General features: G+C 48.2%; 1 protein-coding gene across 1 annotated transcript in view; it reads left to right on the forward strand.

Moving 5' to 3' along the window:
- The window catches only part of GPC3 (glypican 3), a gene marked incomplete at its 5' end in the record, with an annotated part of 75710 nt that overhangs the window by 41448 nt on the left and 11112 nt on the right, over window positions 1–23150 (forward strand). The window contains one exon of the mRNA XM_010018960.1: window positions 10860–11554. Within this exon, the coding sequence (XP_010017262.1) occupies window positions 10860–11554 (695 nt within the window). The remainder of the gene's footprint in view (window positions 1–10859; window positions 11555–23150) is intronic.

The following is a 23150-nucleotide window of genomic DNA, read 5'->3' on the forward strand; positions in this document are numbered from 1 at the left end:
AAATATCAGGTGCTGACTCCCAAAGGAACTGAATAATTGTACACAGGTGGTTGTAACCTCTCAAATATGTCAGTGCTTCCACGGCCAAAGGAGACTGTGGAAGGGAGGAGAAGCAATGGGAAGGTTTAGGAAAAGGTGATGCCTTTTCTTACTCATCAGAGTGTCTCTGGGGAGGGAAGCAAGCACTTACCCAAAGCCTCGCTAACTTATTAAATACCTGGACTGGGGCCTTTTCAGACAGGCCATGGTGCTGTATGTCTTTGAAATGACCCTCATGGGCTCTTCCCTCCCTGTCCAGCAATAAACTAATTCTCAGGACTGATGGTGAAATTCTGCAAGGCATGAATTCCCAACTTCAACAGATTTACAGTGAGTTAATAGATTTTCCAGCATATCTCTTGCAGCCTATTTGTGGTGGCATCACTTTAACACGCACAGTCATTGGAAAATTGTCAGGAGGTAGGATTTAGAATCCTTTCTGACCAGTGTTTCTCCATCCTGGGGAAGGCTCCATAATAAACATGACATTTGCAGTAAGGAAATAGCTTGTGTGGAAGTGATCAGGCAGGAGGTGTCTCTGGTGGTAACTTTTCTGTGGAAAAAAGTGATCCTGCCCCTCTGCTCTGCTTTCATGAGACCCCACTTGCAGCACTGGGTGCAGTGCTGGTTGCTCAATGTGAGAAGGACACAGAGCTGTTGGAGCAAGTTCAGAGGAGGCCACAAGGATGACCAGGAGCTGGAGCAGCTCCTGTATGGAGACAAGCTGAGAACATTGGGGCTGTTCAGCCTGGAGAAGAGAAGCTGCGTGGAGACCTCAGAGCAGCTTCCAGGGTCTGAAGGGGACTACAAGGATGCTGGAGATGGGACCTTCATAAGGGGCTGTAGTGACAGGACAAGGGGTGATGGGTTCAAACTGAAACAGGGGAAGTTCAGGTTAGATAAGGCAGAAGCTCTTTCCTGTGAGGGTGCTGAGGCACTGGCACAGGGTGCCCAGAGAAGCTGTGGCTGCCCCATCCCTGGCAGTGTTCAAGGCCAGGTTGGACACAGGGGCTTGGAGCAACCTGCTCTAGTGGAAGGTGTCCCTGCCCATGGCAGAGGGTTGGGACTGGATGAGCTTTAAGGTCCTTTACAAGCAAAAGCATTCTATGATTATGGAATTATGAGAAGCTAAAACAAATGCCACCAAGAAGGTCATGTACTTATGTGTGGAGAGTTGCAGAATAGGTGAGTTGGTACTTTGTAATGATGAAGCTGAATCTTCACCTTCATTAGATAGAGTCTGTGTTGGTTTCCAGTCCTAGAAATAGTCTTTGAGAGGATTACACCAAAAGGACCCTTTGGAGAAAGTGTTTCTTTTTTCCTCAAGTGTGTTTGTCCTTGCTCCTTTTGTTATCATTAGTTATAAATCCAAAGCTCTATTGATCTGGAGATGATGTGTTAAACAAGGTCTGAGCAGTGGCTGCTCTATCACCGAGCAAACCAGCTGCCATCAAACTTCTGGTAACTATCGAGCCATCCTCTCCGTGTTCCTCTTTAGTAAAAGAACAAGTTGAATTCCAGTACAGTGGCAATGGGGCTGAACACATGCCCCTCTGTTCAGCAGGGATTTAAGCCTGTGAGGAGCTCTGGAGAGGTGAATAGTGCCATTACTTCGCAGAGGATTATTCATGTTCCTGAAGGAATGCCCATCTGGAGCAGGCGGTGGAGCCTCGGATCGATTCCTGGCAGTGGTGGCTGTGAGCTTGGCTCTTGAAAGCCAAATGATCATCTTATGCTCCTGTTCCAATGCTGCCTCACTCTTACAGGGGCAGTAAGGAGACAATAAAACATCTTCCTTTTGAAATGAGTGTTAATCAGCACAGGGCTTTGAGCCAGGGAAGTGGGATGCAGGAGTCATGGGATGATGCTGGTTGCGGTCCAGCCACAGGCTCAGCTGGTGCCACCAGGATGTGGAGTCTCACCTTCTGCTTCTTCCCTGGGCAGAGACCTGCTCATGCATCAAAAGACAAAACCAAAACCAACAAAAACCCACCCCAAACAAAACCCCACAACCAACCAAAACCCCTTGGCAAACAAACAGAAAACCCCCAAATCCCCCCAAAACCAACCAACCAACCACATAACTCCACAACAAACCCAACCAAAAACCCCAACAAACCATCTTCAAATGAGCAAACCACCTGCAAATGAACACACAAGACAATATGAACCAGCAAAACAACTTCTGTTTTCAGGAGCTCTCGTCAAGATACCACAGAGGAGGAAGGAAGAAAAAAAGGTGAGTTCAGTTTTTAGGAAGTGCCAAGTCTGGAAATTGGGGCCATGGGTATGTCTTTTTTTTTTTTGTTTTTTTATGGATGATATCAGTTCCTGGGGTTTGTGTGTGGGGGATGTCCTGAGCCCTGTTGTGGTGGTGCTGGTGTGGGTATGGTGTCCGGTGTGACCCTGTGGTGTCTCAGGCAGGATGGGTGTTGGGTGCCCTGCTCCGTGCTGAGCAAGATGCTCAATGAGTCGAATGCTCCCAGGGAGCATTGGAAGGGCTGGTTGCACTTGTGCTACGGAGATGATGCACAGTCTGATTTCCATGTTGGAAAACCGTGTTCTTCTCTGAGGTGTCTTGAGACAAAGTCAGCTTAAAAATCACCAAATGGCTTTTGGGAGCCTGGTTTTTGTCTTGGAAACAGCCACTTCTCAGGGGAAGTGCATCACACCCGATGCTGGTTTCTGTATGTTACCAAGCAAATGCCTTTGCCAAGTTCTGCCAGCACAGGTATGAATCCTGAAATCAGAAATACAGGGGCTGAAGTGACTTAAAACCAGCCAACAGGTGCCCTTAAATAAGTGCAAGTCCTTCCTGTTACCATAGGGATCAAGAGCTGATCTTCTGCCGTTTGCTTTTCATCAGACACTCAGATAACTTTAAAGGGAATTTGGCTGGGGGAGATTATAGAGGAAGGAATTTGCTTCTCAAATAAATAGTCTACTCCCCATTGTTGGAGTCTTAACAGGCTGATAAAAGCCCTCTGGAATGAAAGGGAGCCTGGAAAACTCATCCAGATCTGCCTTGCCCTAAAGCTACTGAGACCAATGCACTTCCAAAGCCTTTGGGTTTACTTCACCTCGTGGCTTCATCCTCGTTTATTCTGATGAATAAAGGAATTTGCTCAACATGCATTTTTTTCAGAAGTTGCTTCTAACTTTTACTTTCACGTAAGTGGAGGAGTTCCCCAAACTGCTGTCCCGGTGGTTAGAAATGCTGGGCCTGTAAGTGTGGGAGGGAGCGTATGGAATCACTTGTTCTCTGCTTGAAATGTGGCTCATCAGTCATCTTTTGAGAGGAATGTTGTGGTTTTGATATCTTTATAACCCCATCAGGTGGATGCTGGAGCCTTCAATTAGCACAAGGTGCCTGGGAGGTGACCAAGTGCTGGTTTCCTTGTGTCTCCTCTCTTTATTTTTCTGTTTCAAAGTAAAACCAAACCAGAGTAACTCCACGTGTGGCTTTGCAGTAGTGCCTGGGTCTGACATGTCTCTGCCTGCTCAGTTACCCAGGGCAGAGCTGCTCCTTTCCCTGCTGTGCTGTGTTCAGTGGGACCACTCTCATCCCAGCAGTCTTTGCCCTGTGGAACAGCAGTTTATTCCCTGCTCTTTCAATGGCAAACTCCAGCCTCAGAGCGTGTTGGTTGAGGATAAACCCACTGTTTCCTTTGCAGTCAATCACTTCTGCAGGAGCAGCCTTCACCCCACACAAATGGTGGGTGCAGTTTGATACTTTCCAAGCCAAAGGCTTCCCTCCATCCTCCAGCACTACTGCATCCGGGCACTGCCATGCCTTTTCCCAGTGCTTCTGCTGCATGTTGCATCCCTAACCTGGTGCCCCGTGATGGAGAGGAGCCTGGACTTGAACCCCTTATGTGGGCTTCAGCACTAAGAAGGAGCCATGGGGTGCATGAGGAGAGGTTTATCTACCCTTGGTCTGGCAGGTTACCAGCACGACAGAGCCACCTTTTTGCTGCAGGATCCTCTTGCATCCTCCTGTCTCTGCTTTTGCCACTTGTGCTCCCAGGGCTTGATTTGAACCTGCTTCTCTGGGCCCTTATTCCTCACATTGCCCTTGATTTTGAGAAGGAATCCTGTTCATCCACCATTTGTGACTGTTTGCATTTTTAACTTTGTCCTTATGGAATTTTCAGGAATCTCTTCTGCGTTCACACATCTGTCGTGGCACAAAGCAGAGTATTTCTTGATCTTTAGGGAAAACAAATGACACAATACATGTGCAACCTGTATTTCATCACAAGCACCACAGCCATGTGCTCAAGCATGAAGTTCCAGAAGAGCTTTTCCTGCAGAGTCATTCTTGAGAAGCGTTTGCTGTGAGATATTTGGGGGCTTTCTTGGAAATTTCACTTAGAGTGTAGGTTTGTGTTGAAAGGGACCTTCAACCTCATCCAGTTCCAACCCCCCTCCATGAGCAGGGACACCTTCCACTAGACCATGTACTTCTGGATGTCTCCAGGGAATCTCTCAAGGCATCCTGGTGCCCATCAAAAGAAAAGCTCCGTCCCTGTGCTCCAGCATCCCTGACCCTGGCTTGTGCTGCCGTGAGCTGTGGATGCCTGTGTGGGGTACAGAGCACTGCAGGAGACCCCTCCAGGCTGGGGCTGGTTGGAGCTGGGGCGTTGTGGGCACAGTGTTTCTTGTCCCCCTGCTTCTGGGTTGCAGCAGCTTGTGGTGCTGGGCTCTGCTGTCTGCATTAACAAAGGTTTTGTGCATGGGGTGTAAATAATAAATGGGGGAAGCACAGTGTGACTAATTGCTCAGCAGTCAGACTGTTACCTAGGATGGAAGTATGGTTTTGGGGTGTGTGGAGTTGGTATGATTAGATGCAGAATACACTGTTTTTATTAGAAACCTCGGGGAGTGTGTTTCAAACTAACAGGGCACTAAATAAACTGAACAATTAAAAAGGAAAGGCTTTGGAGCTTGGCATTTTGATAGGCACAGCTAATAAGGAGAAGATGCTTCTCTGACAGGAGCATAATGGTTTGGCTCTCGTGAGCAGCACTGCCTTTGGAAGCTTAACTCCCATGGGAGCAGGAGTGGCCGGCACGGAGCTGGGAGGAGAAGGAGCCCCCTCTCATTTGAAGTTTGGACTGAAACCTTTCCTCTCGTGGCCTGATGGAGCAAAGGTACAAAGTGCAAACCCTGATGGCTTAAAATGTAGAAGACAATAACTGAATTGTTCTAATTCTTATTACTAACACTTGGGAGTTTATGAGATTAGCTTCAGAGCTTATGAGTCCATAACTTTAATAGTGACAATATTGTAAAAGTAATCAAAAAAGCTATATCATAGTTGGGGGGAAAAAAGCGTTTCCTAAGCTCTAAACTCAAATGTACTCAGAGAAAAACCCTGTAAGAGCAGCAGTGGCACCAGCTGATGGGGTTTGTAATGCTCAGACAACAGTAATTATGCTGCTTAGAAGAGCTTTTGTGTCCTGATAATGTTGTTGAAGTCTTGCAGTATAGTGTAAATCATAACAGAACAAATCTGGAGTCTGCTCTTATTGCTGCCAAGGGAAAACCTCTTGGATTTCATTCCCTTTCTGCTCAATATATGGCAAACCTTTCCCAAGATTGGAAATGAATATTACCTGCTGTTTGAAAAACGACTGGTGGTTCCTCTCAGCAGCAGTGCCTGTGGCAGCCAGCCCCTTCCTGCAAACACTTGTTTGTCTCTTGATGAGCTTTTCTGTGTGTCTTTCGGGAGCACGGGCTGCTGTGACGAGTCTGAAGCTGTCTGATGCACTGAGATATTAAGGAAGTGTTTCCTCTTCAGAACTCACTCACAGGTGGACACTGATGGCTTCTTTGCTGGTTCCAAGCGGTGCTGCAGCGAATGCTGTGTCAGAAAACACTTTTTACAGAACCCCAAACCTGTAGCATTTCCTTTAGGACCTTTGAATTCCCATCTCTGAACACTGGTGGGTTTTTTTTGAGGGGCTGAGCGTTTTTGGGTTTGAGGCATGTGGGACTTGTACAGATTTAGAAAGCCTGAAGGGGATGCAGCAGTTGTGTTAGGACCAGATTAACTGAGGAATTCTCCACTGCCCTGCCTGCAGACCCATGTTATTGCCTCAGGATGGAAATTATTCCTGTGGGCTGAGGGATTCCAGTGCCTACTTCGTTGCTGTGATTTGTGTCCTAAGGAGTGAAGGGAGAGGGATTTTCAGGAGGTTTTGCTATTGGCAGGGAAGTGCCAGAGAGCAGGAATTGCTCAGCAGGAGCAGTCTGGCCAGGCCAGAGGCTCTTCAGCTTCTGTGGTTATTGCTATGCCTTGCACGGAGAGTTTGGTGCCAGGTCCTGTGAGTAGGGACCCTCCAGGGAAGAGGTCTGTGGAGCGGACACAGGGAGAGGGACTCCAGCAAATCCACTGAGCTTCAGGAGCTGGTTCGCTTGCTGCCCTGAAGCAGTTGCATCCATAGATGAGACTTATTGGGGCAGAAGAGGCACGTTCACACCTAAAAGGCATTTAAAGTGTGTTTTGGTATGTAGAGCTCCTGAGGTTTGGAACTGGTCCCACGTGCAGCACAGGGCAGTGCTGTGTGTGATGTTGCAGCCCGGGGCACATCTGAGCAGCAGCATTCCAGGAAAGATGCAGTGAATCACAAAATGCATCATCAGCAGAGGGTGGGATTCAGCTGGGTGCTGGGGATCCGTGTGAGCTCCAGGGAGAGCTGCTGCATGGAAATCATCTTGTTTGGTTTACAGTTTGGGATAGTTCGGGAGCATTTGCCACTCAGCCACACGGTCCCGGAGGAGATGGCCTTGAAGCACTTATAGGGAGGTAGCAACACCACCGTGATGCTGTGAACTTGTCTCTGATGACTGGCTGGGCTGGCATCCAAAAGATAAAACTGAGCCTTGTCTTTACGAATGGAATAACAAACGTTGTAGTTCCTATGCTGTGAAGGTGTATCTTTATGTGGTCAAGATAAGGCTTTAAATGTGGGGAGATAATTGCCTAGCTTTAGAAAACAACCTTTTGCAAAGGGGCAAAAAGAATAGAATGGGTTGGGTTGGAAGGGACCTTAAAGCTCATCCAGTCCCCCCCCCCTGCCATGGGCAGGGACACCTTCCACTAGAGCAGGTTGCTCCAAGCCCCTGTGTCCAACCTGGCCTTGAATACTTTATGAACACTTGAATGCAGTGATTTCCTTCTCCTGTCAGTAATCCCCACTCGGGGCACTGCTGCGTCTGCTTTAACCTGCCAGAGGGGAGACTGAGATGAGCTCTGAGGCAGAAGCTCTTCCCTGTGAGGGTGCTGAGGCGCTGGCACAGGGGGCCCAGAGCAGCTGTGGCTGCCCCATCCCCGGCAGTGTTCTGGAGGGCCAGGTTGGACACAGGGGCTTGGAGCAACCTGCTCTAGTGGAAGGTGTCCCTGCCCGTGGCAGTGGTTGGGACTGGATGAGCTTTAATCACCCACTGGATGATCTATTTTGTCAGTGCTGTGGAGGTATTTGCTTCAGTTAGACCTGCAAACCAGCTGCTCTTAGATTGCAGCTTTTGAAACTATCCTTGAAATAAAAAGAAGAAATTAATAATAGAACAAAGAAAGGCTTCAATTGTCCTCCAGAAACAGGAGTTTCTGTAATGCCATGTTAGGAGAAGGGCAGGTTTTACAGCAGCAAGTCCAGGCTGTGGGATGCTGTGGGGGATCAGAAGCCAGAGCTGCTTTGTAACACGGCATTCCCTCTGTCTCCACACCAGACTCACTGCTGGGAGCACAGGGGACAGACCCACACAGTTTCCTCCTCGTTGAGGTGTTCAGGGTCTGGTCATGGGTCACTTCTGCTGGCTGGGGCTTGACTGTTCTTGCAGCCAGCCCTTTGCAGGGAGCATTTCAGAAGCAGCAGCTATGGGGGAGTTGGGTGTGAGAGGGTTTGGATATACAAGAGTCTTCTTTTTTTCCCAAGTTTTATTATTTCTTGTATGTATTAATAGGGCAGCAGGAGGCTTCATGTGCTTTTATGGTGCCTGTTGCACTCTCTAATGGGTATGTGCCAAAGCTCCAAGGCACATAAAATAGACACACTTAGCCAGTTATTATGATGAAAATGATGTGCCTGTCATGACCTCCGAGCAGTGGGACTGTGTGTGCATGCTCCTGTGATACACCACTGCTCTCAGCTCCCTTCTGAAGCGTTCCTCGCCGTAGGAGGTTTACACAGGAGCTTGGACTAGTTTTCTAATCAGCAAAGAGTCTCTTGGCTCTGAGGGGCGCTTGCAAAGCACAGAGGAGCGAGGGAAGGGAAGAGGGATGACATTTTCTAAGGGAACTAAGAGAGAAGAGGTTAAAGGCGAATGGTGAAGCACAGCATGACAATTCTGGCACCGTCTGCACTGCTGCCAGAAAAACACTGGTCCAAAAAGTTCTTTGTGCTCTTTGAGGCAAAAGCTATTCTGGTGCTCTTGAGGATAAAGGAGGGGGAAAAAGTTCCGTTATCCATGTGCCCTATTTAAAGAGACTTTTTGTTGTTTTAAAACTTTTAATAAGAGTGCCACCAGAACTTGCTCTGCTGCACATTGCCCTGGCTGCGTGTCAGGCACTGTGCCTGGAGAGCCCTGCAGTGCTCTGCAGGGTGGGAGGAGAGAGGTGTCTGCTGTGCTGCTCAGGCAGGCGTGGAGAGGGGGCTCTGTCCTTGCTCTGCTGCATCCCTCAATCTATGCTGTTGGGAAGGACTGCTCCAGATGGATGCTCTGGGTCAGTCTTCGTGTGAGTGTCAGGAGCTGTGGACAAAATGCTTCAATGGTATGTCTGGGAGGTGGGCAGGCACCAGATGGGATGGAGACAGTGTTGGCAAAAGTATAGTTGCACTTTGATCTCTGCTTCATAGAATCATGGAATGGTTTGGGTTGGAAAGGACCTTAAGATCATCCAGTTCCATCCCCCTGCCATGGGCAGGGATGCCTCACACTAGACTATGTCAGCCAAGGCTCTGTGTCCAGCCCGGGCTTGAAAACTGCCAGGGATGGGGCATTTACCAGTTCTTTGGGCAGCCTGTTCACTTACACCATAGCTTTCTGCATGCTGCTCTGGGGGCTGCAAGCAGCTTGAGTCCCTGTCCCTCCTGCATAGGATGCACCCAGGAAGAAAGAGTTGGAAGTCCAGGAGATCTGATGGTTTCAAAAGCTCTTGAGGAACATGAGGGGTCATGCAGGGCGAGCAGCAAGGCCTGATGTTGCTCAAACTGGTGTTAATACTGAGCCCCTGTAGAGATGCTCGGCTGCATCCCCACTGTAATAACAAATGGGAAAGATAACACTGAGGGGTTTAAAAATTAAGTATTCCCTTGAATTATTGACCATGATAATCTTCATGCAAATTGAGCCTGGATGTGTGCTTCCAGAGTGACACAGTTGGGAGCAGTTATGGGGGGGGTGTCAGTGGCCTGTCAGCTCAGAGGCTCCACATTGTTCTTAGTGTTTTATGGATAGTTCCCTGGAGAGGGGCACAGGCTGGTAGAGAGAAAGACTTGACTTTGCACTGGTGGCTTCCCCAGACTGGGGGGTGTGTAGGTATGTTCACAGAATCCCAGCCTGGTTTGGGTTGAAGGGACCTTAAAGCTCCTCCAGCTCCAACCCCTGCCATGGGCAGGGACACCTTCCACTAGAGCAGGTTGCTCCAAGCCCCTGTGTCCAACCTGGCCTTGAACACTGCCAGGGATGGGGCAGCCACAGCTTCTCTGGGCACCCTGTGCCAGCGCCTCAGCACCCTCACAGGGAAGAGCTTCTGCCCAAGAGCTCATCTCAATCTCCCCTCTGGCAGGTTCAAGCCATTGCCCTTGTCCTGTCCCTACAGGCCCTTGTCCAAAGCCCCTCTCCAGGTTTCTTGTCAGCCCCTTTAGGCACTGGAAGGCTGTTATAAGAGGGTTTTAAGGTCTCCCCTGAGATGTTGTCTTTACATAGATGGGTATTGATATTTTGGAAGCCTCCTGGTAAGGAGGGCTGTAATCAAGAAAATAACTGCTGCTGCTGGAGGCTGTCCCATTTGCTCCATGCAGGATGTGTGGGCAGAACATCCTCAGTTCTTCAAAGGTGGAGAGAGGAAAATGCAGCTTGGCTTTTCCTAGCAAACTGGTAGTCCTTGTGTAAAACATGGATGTGTGATGGTCCCTGAGCTTCATGGGGCAGTGTGGCACAACCTGCTGTGCGAGAGTGGTCCTGGCTGGGCACCATGCTGTGTCTCTGGTCCACAGATCAGCACATGTCCAGGGCAGATGCAACCTTGGATGTGCAGCTGAAGTGAGCCTGATGCATTCAGGAAAGCTACGGCACTGCAGGAGCTTTTCAAATGGCTTTGAGGACACTTAGGGCAGGGATGGTGCTGGGGGTCGAGTCCAAATACCCTGTGTGTGATTACACTCCGATAAATATTTTCCTTTTCATAATAGAATGTCAGCATTTACTGTTTCCTGATTTTAAACACTGTACACTTTGTCAAACATTTATCTGTGTCTTAAATTAAGTCTGGAGATAGAATTCCTGTTAATATCAAATCAATATGAAAGGGGGGAGAAAAAAATTGCAGTCTAGCCCTTTTGTGGGATCAATATTTCCTTTAAAAGCTGAAATGTTAACTGGATCAGATTGGTTTGCCATTTGAAATGGAGCTGGGGTTCAAGAACACATGGGTTTCCCCTGAAGATAGCTGGTGCTGATGGGTTTGCAGCAGGCACGGTTGCCAGGAGGTGTGTGACCCAAAGCGGGCAGGATGGGACCAGCCTTTGCAGCAGCAATCCCTGTGTCTGAGCTCATCTCTTCATAACTCCTTCCTTTTCTGTTCTGTTTTGCAGAAGCCTTTGAGATTGTAGTACGACACGCAAGAAACTTCACCAACAGCATGTTTAGGAGCCTCTACCAGAGCATGGGGCCCAGAGCTCTGAAGTTTGTTGGAGAACTTTTTACTGATGTCTCTCTGTACATACTGGGCTCTGACATCAGTGTCAATGACATGATCAATGAGTTTTTTGACAGTTTGTTTCCTTTGGTTTACTCTCACTTGCTGAATCCCGGCTTCCCCGAGCCCTCCGTGGAGATGGCTGAATGCCTGCGCGCGGCCAGGAGAGACCTCAAAGTCTTTGGTAACTACCCAAAGATGATGATGACGCAGGTGTCCAAGTCACTGCAGGCCACCCGAGTCTTTCTGCAGGCTCTCAACCTGGGGATTGAGGTGATCAACACCACTGACCACCTGAAGTTCAGCAAGGACTGTGGCCGAGCGCTGCTGAAGATGTGGTACTGCTCACACTGCCAGGGGCTGCTCCTGGCCAAGCCCTGTGCCAGCTACTGTGCCGTGGTGATGCAAGGATGCTTGGCGGGTGTCATAGAGATTGATAACCACTGGAGAGAGTACATCAGGGCTCTCGAGGGGCTGACCAAAGGCATGCATGGCATGTATGATATGGAGCACGTCCTCCTGAACCTGTTCTCCTTGGTACGGGATGCAATCATCTACGTGCAGAAGAACGAAGGGAAGCTCTCCACAACTGTGAGTAGTTCCATGAGCTTGCTGCCATGGCAGGGCTGTTGTGTACCACAAGCTCTACATGTTGAAACCAACCTCCCCCTTTCCTCCAGCCAACAAACCCTAAATGCTCCTATTACCAGCTCCTCTCTCCTTCCCCACACCTCAAAAACTTCTGGTAGTATTTGAAACTGGGGTTTGTGGGGCCTGGGGTGGCCAGAGGAGAAGGACCATGGAAGTATCAGCTTGTAAGTGATAAGCTTATACTTGAGTTGTGTGCCATTCAGCCAGCAGCACTCTTCTGTGCCATCTTATGTGCCACCTCTGCTTGGTGATGGCCTGAGACACCGCCACACATGGACAGGCAGGACTCATGGGCTGCACATTAGGCTCCAGGGTACAGAGCAGGACACTGCTTTCAGCCTGCATAGCTCAGCCCCTTCCTGCAGGAAACCCCTGTCTCACAGCAGCTTGCTTCAAAGTCTCTCATGTCCCCAGGACCACGGGGAGGAACCAGCTGATGGGGTCCAGGAGCGGTGGCTCTGCTGGGCTCAACTTTTGGTGCCATGGAGCCAGATCAGGATCTTCTCTTATCAGCCAGAACCTGTCAACCCTCTCTGGAACAGCAAAGGAGCAGAGATGTAACTGTAGGTTTAGCTTGAGGTCAGGTGAGATAGAGAATTCATGTTAAAGGTGATAATGATGTATGCAAGAGGGAACACCCAGCTCAGCTCTAAGCCCAGCTGGCACTTCCAAGGCAGTAAGAAACAAAACTTACTTCTGCTTGTAGTGTGATCTCAAAGAGCAGTTGACACATTTAGCTGTGAGCAAAAACATCCAGGATGTTACTCACCAGCAAACCTGCTCTGCTTTGTAGGTGCTAAGGCAGAACAGAGCCCTAACACACTGTACGGCAGGTTTTGCAACACACCCATGTTCATTGCTGTACAGTCCTGAAAGGATAAGTGTTTGTCCTCCTTTTTATTGAAGATGTCCATATATACAGTGAAGGGACATGACTATCAGTTATATTATTGAATATTGAGACTTGATCTGCCTACAGTGAAGGTGTCTGTGGGAGAACAAGTAGCTGGAGTGCCTCTGAAGTCAACGCAAGCCATGGCAGTAGAGCCGTCATCTGCCCATCCTCTGCCAAAGCAGAACATTGACTTGCTTTAAAATAAGAAATCCCTGAGCATTGCAAAATCACTCCGTGCTTTCATACTTGATAGAGCTGTTTGAATTCACTGCTGCCATATAGAGGTGGGTACTCAGCTAAACATAACTCCTCTTGATTATTTAATACTTTAGTGATTCTTTTGTTTGATCTAAGACAGTTTTTAGTTATGGAAATGTAGAGGAACAGAAAATCTAAGCCAGGCCAGCAAATTGTCTGGCAATTGTCACTGAAGGAGAATGGCGACTGGGGTTTTCAAGGTTCCTTTTCAAACACCACTGGTGCTCAGCTGAGGCTCTTGTGTCAAACCTGAGCCCAGAGCAACAGCTTTTATGAATGCAGGTCTGAGCTGTGCTAGAGGAGTAGGGCAGTACTGGCAGTGCTGACAGTCTGAGCTCCAGCCCTGCACGTGCCTGATGCTGCTGGCTGGTCTGCGCCCGGCGTCTGGAGTGAACATCTCTGCCCATGAGGGCTAAAATACAGGTTTACTCTTTAGCTGTGCTGGAATGAACGTTTCTCTGTTAAACTTAGCAGCACATATTGGGTTTCAAAGACTATACTCGGAAGCAAATAGTCGGACTAACCGTTATCCTGTAAATATGATTGGTTTTAGACACCATTGTCAGATCTAAGTGTCAAATGTCATGGGAGTTGTCTTTGAAAATGTGGGATTTTGCTCTTGTGCTGGCTCCTCATGTCAACCTCTGTTATTACTGACCTTGGCCACCACTACTTCTGTAGGCAAAGTCTGATGCACACGTATGTTATTAAGGCTAATGACAGGTTATTTAATTGTCATTAAAATCCTCTGGGATTATGGAAAACTTCTCTTCCATGCCCATAGTGATTACAGCCTGATTATCAACATGACTGTCCTTGCCTGTCCTATGGGCTGCTTTGGTTTCTCATAGCATTGGCGGCACTGCTGTGGCAGTAGTTTTCCCTCCTGGTATTTCAGGTCCTCAGGTGCGTTATGTGACCAAGCATCCTTCCCCCAGGTGACCGCTCCTCTGCCCCCTGTCCCCCACCCCTAGGCTGGGTGCAGGCGTTTGCATGGGGGCATGGACCCCTTTTACAGCTTGCAGCAGACCTGGCTGCAAAGGGCAGCTGAGTTGAGCTGCAGGGGTGTTGCAGGGCCTCCAGGTACGTTTCTGAGGAGCTCTGCAGTCCCTCAGTGAGGAGTCCTAGTGCTGTTGATGTGCTTTGGAAGCTGTGTGCCTCCAGGCACGCATCTCAGAGTCAGCCTGCACTGGTGCTCTGCTGCTCTGTACACAGCCATGTGCAAGAGCAAATTCACTAAGTTGTCAGCAGGCAGTTCCCACCCCAAACCCTGCTTTAACAGCTGGTTTGTCAGGGAGGGAATGTGTTAGAGATTTATTATTTCTGCAGTTTGTCTATTTAAAAACTTTACCCCTAAAATATGCTGTTAAAATACTTTATCAGGGGGCTGAGTCTGAAGGCAGAGTGGGAAAAGTTTCTGTCTAGGGGTGTATCTCTATAAATTTTCCTATCTGCTATATTTTTTCTGGTTGAAAATGTGCCTGGTACATCCACCTCTTGTGGATATTTTAATCCTGAATGCAGAGGAGAGTGATTTCAGTCAGTCTGTTCGTGCTTTCTACCACAAAGACAACTGGGGAGATGCACTGCAAATAAACTTCATCAAATAGTCAGTCCCACCCCTCTTGAAGTTAGTGCTTTATCTGCTGTTGGAAGTAGAAGAGAGGCAATAGATCTGTGTGTCTTACATAGCTAATAGTTGATCTCCTCTGGGGTTAGAATCATAGAATCCCAGCCTGGTTTGTGTTGGGAAGGACCTCAAAGCTCCTCCAGTCCCAATCCCTGCCACGGGCAGGGACACCTTCCACTAGAGCAGGTTGCTCCAAGCCCCTGTGTCCAACCTGGCCTTGAACACTGCCAGGGATGGGGCAGCCACAGCTTCTCTGGGCACCCTCGGCCTCACCATCCTCTCCACTTGGCCGTTGAGCTGTTGACCACAACTCTGAGTGTGACCATGCAGCCAATTCCTCATCCACTGTACGGGTCAAGCTCTCTGCCTTAAGCCAGCACTACAGGTGTATTTGGAAAGGTTACAGAGCTGAGGTGTGAAGACCATTGGTTTATTTAGCTACGTAAGCATTTTTTTCTCAACACTGTTTTCCACCCCTGTAACTCATCAAGGTTTTGAAGCCATCCCAGCAGAGTGGGAACCACCAGCAGCTCACAGCGTAGTGAGACACGAACCAAAAAAGGTGGGTGGCTTGTGGTGAGGCTGTACTGTGTATTGCATGTGAGGAGGAGGATGCACTGCAAGTGTGACTCATCAGAGAGAGGGATGTGGATACTGGCCGCATTAGCTGCCCTTCGGATGGGGGTGGCAGGATTTCTCCTGCCCTTTAGCTGTGGTGTGGTTCCTCTCCACCTGGACATGGAGCTGCAGTTGCCAATCCCCTCCTTGAACAGTGAGATTCTCTGCTTGGCAGGACCTGTGTGTGTTAGTGTAGGGTCAGGCACAGAAGATACTGTGGAGCTGATGTGTCTGCAAACCACAGAATGGTTTGTGTTAAAGGGACCTTAAAGCTCCTCCAGTCCCAACCCCTGCCACGAGCAGGGACACCTTCCACTAGAGCAGGTTGCTCCAAGCCCCTGTGTCCAGCCTGGCCTTGAACACTGCCAGGGATGGGGCATAAATGTTGCAAGGCAATGCAAGATTAGTCTTACAAGTGCCATAATAAAAATACTATGGAGAAAAGAGCAGGGAGCTCCTCAAGATATTTTTCCTCACTCAGAACTGCTGGCTTAGTTTGTAGAATATCCTGTTGCAAAGTTAAGGTAGCCAGACCTTTATTCAATGATTGCACCCATGGGTGCTGTGGAGGCAGCGGGTCAGAGGCAGGGTACCGGTGCTGTACTGCAGGGTGCAGTGCTCCATGCTCTCGCCCTGGGAGTGGATCTCTGCTGGTTTACTTCCCTGCAAACACCTTTAAAAGACTGCTCAGGTTTGGGTTAACTATGATACATAGCTGAGGAGGCAAAGCCACAGTGCAGTACAGCTCTGGGTTTATCCCAAAGCTGGAGCACTCACCCAGCCAGTGCAGGCAGAGCTGGGTGTGAACCCAGAGGAACAGGCTCAGCAAACTAGATCCTCTTTTGCCCTTGTTTTTTTTGGGAATCCTAGTGGGGAGACCATGAGCATGCTGAAATGATAACCAGCAACTTTGATTGCAGCACCACAGAGAGAAGCAATTTGCTGGTGTAGGAATGTGCAGTACCAGCAGCTGCACAAGGATGCAAATCAAGAATAGGTAAGTGAAAGGAGTTTTATCACCCAGGGATGAAGAGGACACTGTCACCACAGCCAGTGACTCAGAGCATTTGTGAGCACAGCTGTGCCAGGGTGGTTTTCCCTGGATGCTCCCCGGAGCTGCTTTTGGAGCCGGCTCACCTGGCCACTTGCTGGAAGCTGCTTTGCCTGGTGGGTTACAGCAGCAGGGAGCTCCAGTGAGATTTTCCTGCCTGCTAATGGTTTTCTTTCTGTGCTGGAGACTTGTGAGGAAAGCTTTGAAACTCCAGTGCTGTTCAAGAAGTCATTCCCTTCGAGACGCCGAGATCATTTCCTCTGTATTTTGATGCAGGTTGATTTCTGTTGGCATCACTCTTGGGTCGGATGTACAGCCTCTGTATTGTCAGTTTCTTTATTGGCCAAGTTTAACCCTCAGGCTGTTCTCTAATGCTTGCTGGTAACCAGCTCCATTTTTCACTTACAGCTGGAAATACAGGGAAGGTTTTGGTTTGCAGTAAACTCAGACCCACTCATAGTTATCCCAAGGTGCGTTTAGCATCTACTTGTGTTAACCGTTCTGTGGGAGGTGGTGGAATGTGCCTGATGAGGCAGAGGTTAAAGCAAGCCCCTGTTCCTGCTACAGGCTGAAAATAAGCTGGTCACCAGGGACAGTATCAGCAAGGTGGTGACTATACCTCTGGAGTATTAGGTATAGTTGTCTGGAGAGATTTCAGATAGTAAAGAGTTTCTGGTAGTTGGGAAGCACATGGCAAGGCACTGAGCTATAAGTGTTGATTTTGATCTAGAAATACCCATGCTCTTGGCAGCTTGGCTGATGCTGAAAGAATAAGGGCGTAAATTCTTCATGCCTGCAGTTTTGCAACCCAGTATCAACAGTTTTGATCCAGTGTGATGCTGCTGGCCTAAAATCTTTGGTTTAATGTTGAATTACAGAGTGCAAATTAAGGGTCTGCATCTCATTTTTGGAAGGGGCTTTTGGCATGGGTGCTCTTGACCATCGCTTGCCTCTGGCATTGAATATCAACACATGTTTAACTTGAAATAGCATTTGATTTTGCTTCTGTCTGTAAACTTTTAGATTGTCTTCTCCTTTTTTGCTCTCTCTCTATCATTTCAGCTGGATGTGCTCTACCCTCTAGCACCTTGTGCCATTGCAATGGAATTTGCAATGATGCTTTCTGTTTGTTAAATTAAAAGTAGAGTAGAAGGTAGCTGCTAACAATTCCCCCTCCTCCCTGCACTCACACACACACACACAGCAGCACGAGGGGCATCATTTGACAGTGCTTTTAATGCCCAAGCCAGCTTTGCACTGAATCTCACATGAATCCTTTCATTGACTTCAGTCAGAGGCAGATCACTCAACTGGTGGCAACTTCATCCCCGCTGTGCAGCTTAGAGCTTTTTGAGGTTACTGCATCTTCTGGGAGGGAATCTCATACATTGCCCACTGAGCCTGGCTTTATCTCACTTCATACCATGTGTTGGTTTGCAGGTTGCACGTGGTGGGATGTCTTGCGTCTTTTCCCAGCTGAAGTCAGAGCAATCCTTAAAGATCTCATGGAGATGTAATTACTGGTTCTGTGTACCTGTTTGCAGGTACTGTGCCGTGGCCTCTTCCTGGTTTCAGTGGAGGAGCTGATTTGTTGTGCAGTGGGCTCCCAAGCATTTAAAAAGATGCTTGGTTCCCACATGCCCTGGCATTAGTAGGAAGAGACAGTGGTGCGTGATGTGGTCTTACCAGTTGGAAATGAGGGTGCACAGCTTTGCAATATTGAATCATAGAATCAACCAGGTTGGAAAAGACTTTTAAGCTCATCCAGTCCAACTATTCCCCAGCAGTGCCAAGGCCACCACTGAACCATGTCACTGAGGGCCTCGTCTACATGGTGTGTGAACACTTGCAGGGACGGTGACTCCAGCACTACCCTGGGCAGCCTGTTCCAATGCCTGAGCACCTTATGCAGCTTTCTTCACTGCACAGAGCATCTTTTTTTCTTCCTCATCTCTCTTTTCTGGCTCTAGTCACAACTGGATTTGGCTGCTGAACATGGGATGCTTTGGAGAGGAGAGAGCTGATGACCATGTCATCCAGTCCAGGCTGTGTGTATTGCAGGAGGGGTTGTACAGGGCTGTCTGTTCCTTGGGCGCTGGGCTTTAGGCTTTGAAGCTTCAAACTGTCTCATTTAGTACTAGATTGTAGTGGTCAAGGACATAAGGTGAGGTCCTGAAATAGATTGGAGTTACATGGAAAAAATATGAGTTCAAGGCTGAACCAAAGATCACATCATTGGAAAATTCCCTCTGGGTATCCTGAGGCTTCTGCTGCTTCAGGAACTGTGGGAGAGGTGCTGCCCCTTGGAATGGGGTACAGCCTGTTTGCTGGGGGGTGTTTGCAACTGAGCTTTACAGCTGAAACTCCTTCACAGTTAAACCAGCCTCATGCTCAGAGTCCTTGCTGAGATCCAGATTTGGGTTACCTGAATGATGCCACAAACTGGTGTGTGACAGAAACAGGTTTTAGGTCTGGCTTCATGCGTGCCGTGAACTGCCTTTCTTTTACTTATCTTGGTCCAGGTTGTCCCTGCAGACAGGCCATTGCCCTACACACTTAGTGGGGAATCAGGGAGCTGCCTCTGGGATTTTCTCTGAAACTGGCCACGCATCTTTTCTTTCAGCAGAGCTAAAACCTCCAAGTAGCAGCCCCATGGACACAGCTTCCTTGCTCGCTGTCCTGATTGCTGCAGCCTCCTGCAACCTCGATTAACACAGATGTCTTATTAGCAAAATATATTCTGGCCCATTTCCTTTCCTGCAGATTTTTCTCCTTGCTAAGTCCAATATCCATCTCTTTATGCTTTTTAAGCTAAACCCTCTTTTGGCCTCATTATCCGTGACTGCAGTTTCCACTACGACCTCCATCCGGGGTCATTTGCCGGGCATCCTTCATCTTAACCACGCTGAGTTTACTCCCAGTGACAGTAACCCCCGTGAGTGCTGCTGCCTTAATACTAGAACTAACTCTCCTATTAGCAATGCTGATGAGTGAGCCAAGAACAAACCAGAAACTTAAAAGCAACCCTCTGCAAGGCAGCAGTAGTGCCCAGAGCCGCGCAGGTGGAGCAGAGGCATTTTGTTTTGTGCTGGAGAGGATCAGGGGCTGGGTTGCAATGAGTGTTTTGCTTCATTTTGAATTCTCTGCCTGTGTGCTGTGACTTATATCATTTTCACATCTTCTTGTAAAGTGGCTTCGAGGTACCAGGCATGAAAGATGCACATCAACTGAAGGAAAAAGATTACAACAGGCAATTGAGGCAGGTTTTCACAGCACCACAGAATCATTGGGGTTGGAAGGAACCTCTGGAGTTCATCCAGCCCAACCCCATCCATTGCTGCAATGCCCCCCTCATTGCCAGCAGACATCTCAAGCACTCCTCTTGACCTCTTTGGGTTACTGCAGAATGAACCAGTGGCCTTTCCCATCCCTACCTCTTGTGTTGCTCCACTAATAAACCCCGGAGGGCTCAGCCCCTGCTCTTGGAGGGTGAAGTTTTCTGCTAACTGTGTTATTCTGCTAAAGACTCACTGGAGTGGGAGCAGGCTGGTTGCAGGAAGCTGTGCTGATAGCCTACAGCTACTTTGGCAGAGTTATTTCTGTTTAGAAAGGAAAAAGAAATAAAAAAAGGAGAAGAAAAGAAAAAGCAAGCTGGCAGTGGGGATTCAGCAGTGCTTTATGCAGGGGCATCTCTGAAACAGAATCAATTTTCCCACCTCATTCTCTTTCCGCGCTCTCGGCGGTGGTAGGGATGATGCTCTTAGCCACTGACCTGGAGAAGGTGAGGGAGCCTGGTGGTTACTGAGGGTAATTTGGGGGTGACTGATGTGCTGTGAGTGATGTCTTTCTAAAGCTTATTAACTCTTGGATCGCAACTATTGATCTGTATCAGTGCACAAATAAACTTAGTGCTGCCACTCTCCAGAGCACCAGAGAGCAGGGATTTCCATAGATACCTCAGCTGCCTGTGCTGGTATTTAAGTCAGAGCAGCTTCCAGTGTCTGAAGAGGGCTACAAAGATGCTCGAGAGAGACTCTTCATCGGGGACTGTAGTGGTAGGACAGGCAGTGATGGGTTCAAACTGAAACAGGGGAAGTTCAGGTTAGATAAAAGGAAGAAGCTCTTCCCTGTGAGGGTGCTGAGGCGCTGGCACAGGGTGCCCAGAGAAGCTGCGGCTGCCCCATCCCTGGCAGTGTTCAAGGCCAGGTTGGACACAGGGGCTTGGAGCAACCTGCTCTAGTGGAAGGTGTCCCTGCCCGGGGCAGGGGTTGGAGCTGGAGGAGCTTTAAGGTCCCTTCAGACACAAACCAGTCTGGGATTCTGTGATCCATCCTCTGTCTCCTTCCCAAGAGACAGCCCCCAAAACAGGAAGCGAAGGACACTTGAGGACAGTGGGAATTGCATGAGGTGATTGGCTCTGACCAGCACCAGTAGCTGACAGGAGATGGGCATAGAAGGGTTTGCCCAGAAGATGCTGGCAAATGGCCAGAACACCTCTAGCCTTGCTTCATGCAATTCCCATTGCTGGTCAGGAGCCAGACAGCACTTCAGTAGCATTTCCTACCTGAAGATTTTGGTGCAAGATTTTTATCCCTTCAAGAAGCTGTGGCAATGCCCAGCTTCCAACTTAAGGGTAGTGGAAAGTCCAGAAGATACACAAAAATGTGTTAAAAGTATTTAGTCATTTTTTGGTTTTTGCTCCAACGTAATGCTCCTCCCTTCCTTTAGGAATTGTTGCATATCAGTTTATTGGAATTCACTTCTCATAATCAAATCCTAGTGCTCAGTTTGACAGCATTAAGAAAGGTGTTGTGATAAATTGGAATTAATTTCATTGCTGTCTGCAAACAGCCTATTGTTGAATGAGTCACTTTAATATATTTATCAGGCAGATAACACAGCATTGTAACGAGGTTAAAAGTGCACAGCAATTTCCATGATAAAGCTATTCTCAATCAAGCAGAAGCTCATCTAACGCTGTAAATCATTCTTTAATTCAATTGTACTAACCGCAGCGCATGTACAAACAAGTGGTTCAACAAAGTGGGTGAAAAAGCCCTGCAGATGTTTCTGTCTCTACAGAAAAGAATGATTTACATTCTCAATAAGCCTGATTTGTCTCTGGGAAAAATGTAATTCCTTTATCATGAGAAAGATCTAATGGGAGCGATTTTACTTTGTCTGCTGTGTTTTGGGTAGATTATCTCGGTGCTGACCTTTAACTGGATTAGGGAAGGAGTGACTGTCAGGGGGAAATAGTGCTGTGCATCTGGTACCTTCTAAAGAGACCTTCCAGTATGCCCAGAGAAGCTGTGGCTGCCCCATCCCTGGCAGTGTCCAAGGCCAGGTTGGACACAGGGGCTTGGAGCAACCTGCTCTAGTGGAAGGTGTCCCTGCCCGTGGCAGGGGTTGGCGCTGGAGGAGCTTTAAGGTCCCTTCAACACAAACCAGGCTGGGGCTCTGTGGAAACTAAGAAAAATCAAAAGATGAAGAAAACCACATGAAAACAACCCAGGGCCTTCCCGAGCCCTTTGTGGGCCTGAAATGGATTAATTTCTCCAGCAGCTCTTCTCTGCTGTGTGGAGGTATATTTACCACTTTCTGTTAAGAACAGTTATTATGCTTCTAGTTCCAAACAGTTGTTATGCTTCTAGTTTCAGCTTTGCTTGGGAAGGCCACGGCATTGCCATGGGGAGAACCTCACCAGAGGATGCTGTGGCATTGCTCTGGGCTCAGCTGGAAAACAAATGGTTGTAATTTTTCTGCTGAAGATATTCAGCAGCTTTAAACCCATTCAAATGATTTGGTAAGTTTGGTGCCTGCAGCCTTGTTGTTTTAGCAGAAACTGGGCTTTGGAAAGAGAAAGGTGGATGGGGGGAGCTAAAGTTGGCTTCTGGTAGGGGGAGGAAGGTTAAAATAAGTAGGGTTATGATCATTTGTACAGGACAGGCAAGTGGGGAGGAATTTCGGGTACCAAACCCTTTGGGTTGGTAGGGTTTTCCATTCAGCACAGGAAGTGGGGATGACATTTTATAGTGGAAAAATACTATTAGTGGTGTAAAAAACTTTGGGATGGTTTCAGTACAAGCATTTATTGAAGTATAAATCTGCAAGTCTGCATATACCTGAGAGGTTGCGAGCCAGGCATTGCTTTTTACCTGCTTCTTTTAAAGTTAAAGCCTTGTGTGCTCTCTCTTGAATAAATACTACACTTGCTATTGGATTGCTGATAGAGAACTAATTGAGGAGATGGGATATCATCAGGAAATTCTTCCCTGAGATTTTATGAGCAGCAATTTGAAAAGAGCCATATTAAAGTCATTGAGGAACAAGTTAATGCTGCGTTTCTAAGAATATTGCCCTTCTACTCACAGATTATACTCAAGAATAAACAGTGTACAGTAGCTAATTGCTGCTTGACACATTCTAATGGCTTTATACTTCCAAAATGGAATGGGTCTGGCTTAAAAAAACAACAAGAAAAAAGCCATGCAGTAACATTTTAATTATTAAACGATGTATTTCTCAAAGAATGAATGAATCTCTGCTGATGGCTGCAGGGGGGAAGTTGGACTCGTAGGTATTGACCACGTTTGCAACCCAGCTGACAGAGCTGCTGTTAAATAACCTATTACAGGCCTTGTCTCCAGCTTTGCTGGCTCATGTTCCACACTGATGGCAGGTATCTGGTTTTCCTCTGCAAATTAAGCTGCTGGGGATTTCTTTCTCTGGGATTGTTCCTTTCTATAGCACCCGAGGCACAAACATGGAGCAATATTAAACCCCACAGAACTCTCTGAAGGAAACCCATTAACCAGGGAAAAGAGGAACAAGCACCCGGCGCCTGCCCGGAGCCCAGCTTGGCCCCAGCCTGTTTCCTCACAGGGAAGAGCTGCTGCCCCAGAGCTCATCTCAGTCTCCCCTCTGGCAGGTTAAAGCCATTCCCCTTGTCCTGTCCCTACAGGCCCGTGTCTGAAGCCCCTCTCCAGGTCTCCTGGAGCCCCTTTAGGCACCGGAGCTGCTCTAAGGTGTCCCCTTGAGGAGCCTTCTCTTCTCCAGCTGCCCCAGCCCAGCTCTCTCAGCC

Source organism: Nestor notabilis, unplaced genomic scaffold (assembly GCF_000696875.1).
Source record: "Nestor notabilis isolate BGI_N333 unplaced genomic scaffold, ASM69687v1 scaffold3120, whole genome shotgun sequence".
Classification (NCBI taxonomy): domain Eukaryota; kingdom Metazoa; phylum Chordata; class Aves; order Psittaciformes; family Psittacidae; genus Nestor; species Nestor notabilis.